Source organism: Triticum urartu, unplaced genomic scaffold (genome assembly GCF_003073215.2).
Source record: "Triticum urartu cultivar G1812 unplaced genomic scaffold, Tu2.1 TuUngrouped_contig_5776, whole genome shotgun sequence".
Taxonomy (NCBI): Eukaryota; Viridiplantae; Streptophyta; class Magnoliopsida; order Poales; family Poaceae; genus Triticum; species Triticum urartu.
Window position 1 is genome coordinate 1 of NW_024116479.1, and position 4,745 is coordinate 4,745.

Below are 4,745 nucleotides of genomic sequence, written 5' to 3' on the forward strand. Positions count from 1 at the left end.
TCGTCTACCTGTACGACGACTTCACCGTCACCGCCGCCACGGCCGCCAACGCCGTGCCGCTCGGGGAGGCGACCGTGCCGGGGTTCCTGCACGAGGCCAACAACATCACCGTCATCAAGGCCACCGTCACCGCGGCCGCGCTCGGGGTCGACCCCACCGCCGCCAGCTCCGACATCAAGAAGTCGGGCACCTTCGCCATCACCCTCGACCTGGAGACCAAGGCCGGCGTCAAGGTGGGCGGGCTCAAGACCAAGAAGATCGGCATCCAGGTGCACTGCGACGGCATCAAGGTGGCCGCGCCCGCCGCGGCGCCCGCGCCGGCGAAGAAGAAGGGTGTGAAGCTCACCGTCGCCAAGGCGCCGTCGAAGGCGCCGGCCGCCGTGGAGGCCCCGGAGCCGTCCGCGGCCGTCGACGACGCGACAACCTCGCCCCCGGCGGCGACCACCGTCGCGCGCGTGTGCCAGGTCAGGATCCGAGTCAAGATCTGGAAGTGGACCTTCTAGTGACGACGCAAACTCCCAGGGGGCACATTGCGAAAGCGAACCAAAGCCACTTTACTTTTCACCTGGGACGCGGCGGTAGTAGAGATCACAACCGACGGTTGCTGTAAAAAAATATCCCATTTGAATTTTACGAAATTTGGCGGGGGGGAGGGGAGGGGAGGAGCGATGTGAGGTTTGAGGTATTTGTTTATTATTTCTCCTTATTTTTCTACGTTTCTTTTTTTTGCGTCACCTTATTTTTTGCTAGTGCAAGTACACCTTGGGGATTGTTCCGCTTAACTTTGTACGACTATTACATATCTATCTGAATTTGTAACTGTTTTTTTTTGTCGGAGGGAATTTGTAATCGTTAGTGGCATGTATTACTAATGTACTGTCAAACTATACTCTCCTTTATTTTCATGTTACAGCCCATGGTTTTGTATTCCTGACGGACAGTTTTGTAATAGTATGGAGTATGATTATGCAGAGATTACGCGTGATTTTTTCTTAAAAATGATCATACATCCCTTGCTTAGGAATATATTCTGGAGCCCAAGGTTTCTTTTTGCCGAAGTACAGTAGTACAGTACTAATTTTGTACGCCAGAGGAAAGGCGAGCGCTGTAGAATTACAGGAAGTGAAGAGTTCTGAACAGAAAGAAATGTACAAGTTCTGAGGATTTGCGCCGTGAGGCTGAAGCTGTTGAAGGGCAAAAGGGTCATTCGCTGTTAAAAAAGGGCTTTCTTTTGTGCTTAAGCACGATGATGGGGGTCGTTTACCGGGATCGGTGAGGGCTTAGTTTAAAGGTCAACACAAATCATTAAAGCACGCCGCATCTTTTCCCAACACGCGACCCTGGAAAAGGAGGAGGAAATTTACATCCCGTACTCGCGAGATGTGTTAAACAGTAGACGCCACCGCTATTGTTAAAAGCTGGGCGACCGTGCAACCATGAAGAAGCATCTTTGGTCCGCAGTCTAATCATCCGGTTCTAATGGTGGTAGTGGAGTACATTATTATTAGTACTCCCTTCGGTCCTTCTTACTCTGCATATTAAGTTTGTCTGAAGTCAGTCTCATCCAACTTTGACCAAGTTTACACCAAAAATTATTAACATTCACATAACAACATATTTATTATTAGATCCATCTAGAAATATATTTTTATATTATATTTATTAGATGTTATAGATGTTAATATTTTCTAATATAAATTTGGTCAAATTTAGCAAACTTTGACTTCAGACAAAACTAATGTGCGGAGTAAAAAGGACCAGAGGGAGTACTATGTTCTCTCTTTTTTTTTAAATTAAATCCCTTGTTCATTAACTTGTGATAAGAGTTAGTACATGTTTAAGAAGAAGAGCTATAGATTTTGGGGTACATCTTCCATCACTCAGAACAAAACGAGCCCATAGCCACGTAGCCAACTCATGGGCAACAACAAATAGCTTCTATGGGACAATGATTGAAACGAGTTTGAGTAATTCCACGGGTCGTATAGTACAAATCATCGAGGGTCGTTTCATCGGATATATCAAGCGTAAAGCCCCATTGTTTTCTGAAAAAGTGCTTTCTCCGTTCGGAATTACTTGTCTTAAAAATAGATGTATCTAGAACTAAAATATGTCTAGATACATTCATTTCCACGACTTGTTCCGAACGGAGGGAGTAAGTGCTATGCATCTTCAGGCTCTCGATTACACGATCGACGCGGGACGGGGCACTTTAGTATGCCTGTTAACCAAGACCACACAACATGAAAGGGGTGAGCACAGGTCGAGCCCATTCCATCATCATGCCTCGGTTTTTCGTCCATGTTGCTAATCCCTGATAGAGTAATATGATGGTCGCACCGACAAACACCCATTCTGTTAAAGCTCTAGGCAATAAGATCCATCATCTCATGTTGCAAGAAAAAAATGGCAACGATTTCCCTTGAGTCAACATGTCAAAACGTTTGTCCATTCTAGTGTCCGGTCAATGACACTAGTAGAAAACGGGCTTTTAGTCCCGGTTTGATTTTTTTATTTTTTTCTTAATTTTTAAATTTCTGAATTATTTTACAATTTAATTTCTAATCACCCCTCATCACTACTGAATTTTATCTATAATCTCTATTCTTTAATTACCCTCATCATTTCAAATCGTCTAACTTTCCGGCCGGTCACCCATCCTGTCACTACTTCAGTCTAAGCACGCTTAACCTCCGAGTTCTATTCCCCCTAATTTTCAAGTCTGCACTTGTTGTTTTTCCGACAATAGTAAGTTGTCAATCCTATTAATCCTAAGTGATTTAGCTTGAGCATGAAGTCACATGTTTCACTGTTTGAGTTTCAAACTATTATTCTAAAAGCAATAATGATTTAGTAACACTAATATTTCTTAAATAAGTAGTTTGACCAGATTTGACCAAAATTCAAAAAAACTGAAATAATTATTTAGTAACACTAATATTCTTGAATAATTATTTAGTAACACTAATACTTCTTGAATAAGCAGTTTGACCAGATTTGACCAAAATTCAAAAAAACTGAAATAATTATTTAGTAACACTAATATTCTTGAATAATTATTTAGTAACACTAATACTTCTTGAATAAGCAGTTTGACCAGATTTGACCAAAATTCAAAAAAACTGAAATAATTATTTAGTAACACTAATATTCTTGAATAATTATTTAGTAACACTAATACTTCTTGAATAAGCAGTTTGACCAGATTTAACCAAAATTCAAAAAACCTGAAATTTGAGCATAACTTTTTCCCTTTTAGAATTTGAGGATTCTAGAAATTTGCAAAACGGTCTACGGCCATCAAATTCGGATGCGGATTTTCGTGCTGAACATTTTGATATATTATACTTCTTAAATAAGTAGTTTGACCACAGTTTGATCAGATTTAACCAAAATTTAAAAAAAAAATGAAATTTGAGCATAACTTTTTCCCTTTTAGAATTAGAGGGTTCTAGAAATTTTCAAAACGACCTACGACCCGGATGCAGATTTTCGTGCTGAATATTTTAATATATTATACATTTTTCCCGACATCGTATGCAAAAGTTATAGCCGTTTCCGACGTCGTATGCAACAGTTTGAGACACGAACCCCTTTAATACCGGTTTGAGAGACGAGCCAGGACTAAAAAATGCGACACAAACCGGGACTAAAGGGCATCGCACTTTTTAGTTCCGGTTCGTATCTCAAACCGGGACTAAGGTCTAATCTTTAGTCCCGGTTCGTGTCTCAAACCGAGAGTAAAGGTCTCATTTAAATCGGGACTAATGCCTTTAGCCACTCGAATCAGGACTAATGCTCACATTAGTCCCGGTTCGTAATGCAATCAGGACTAATGTGTATATTGAGCTGTGACCAAAGCCCTGTTTTTCTACTAGTGTGAGATCACTCACCTTGGAGAGCAAGTGTGCCACACAACGTGTTATAACTTCCCTCGGAGGAGAGTTCTGAATCCATACATTGTTCCAATGTTTTTTTTTACCATCGTCCACTTGTCAAATATACCATGTTTAACGGGGAATCCTATTTACTCCACAGGTCGATGGTTAGCGAGCAAACACATACCCTTGTGATAGCTATGCACATATATTGGGGCCGACCCAACTAGACAATTTCGGAAGATTCCACATTCCGGTTTTAGAAATGTTCTAGAACCTTTGCGGACCATTTTTCTTCCTTCTGGTTTTTCATTTTCTTGTCCTTTTTTATTTTCATTTTCAATTTTTGTTTCGCATTTTTGTTATGAAATATGTAACATTTCCTTCAATCAAGATCTTTTTTTGAATCCATGAACATCTTTCAAATTCACAAACATTTTTTAAAATTGATGAACTTTTTTCCCAATCACAGTCTTTTTCTAAATTCATGGATATTTTTGAGAGGGGCGTTTTGGCTCCCGGGAGCATTTGCTCCGGGATGAACAATACCGCAAAAAAAAGGTGGTAAAATTTATTCAAGAAATTCTGATTTTTATCTGGATGTTCGTGTTAATCTCACATGCATGCTAGATAATTTTCATGTGAAACGAAGCGGCAGTGTTTCATCGGTAAAAAGTCAAATTTGGGGTGACATTTTGGGGTAACATTTGGTGCTCATTTTTTTGCACAAGCCAAACTGTTTAACCTTTTTGCCTAAAACTTTGCAGGCAGCATTCAGATGTGATTATAAATACCTAAAAAATGTTGGGTTTTTTCTTGTATTTCAAAAAATATTTTTCGAGCGCAGGAGCAAGTGCTCCCGGGAAC

At 40.7% G+C, this 4,745-nt stretch overlaps 1 protein-coding gene across 1 annotated transcript; it reads left to right on the forward strand.

Moving 5' to 3' along the window:
- Positions 1-5: 5 nt before the first annotated feature.
- Positions 6-905, forward strand: LOC125529691 (the record flags this gene model as incomplete). The annotated part of the gene is made up of 1 exon (XM_048694119.1): positions 6-905. A coding segment is annotated over one exon (498 nt), but the record flags the coding sequence as incomplete, so codon positions are not given.
- Positions 906-4,745: the final 3,840 nt, after the last annotated feature.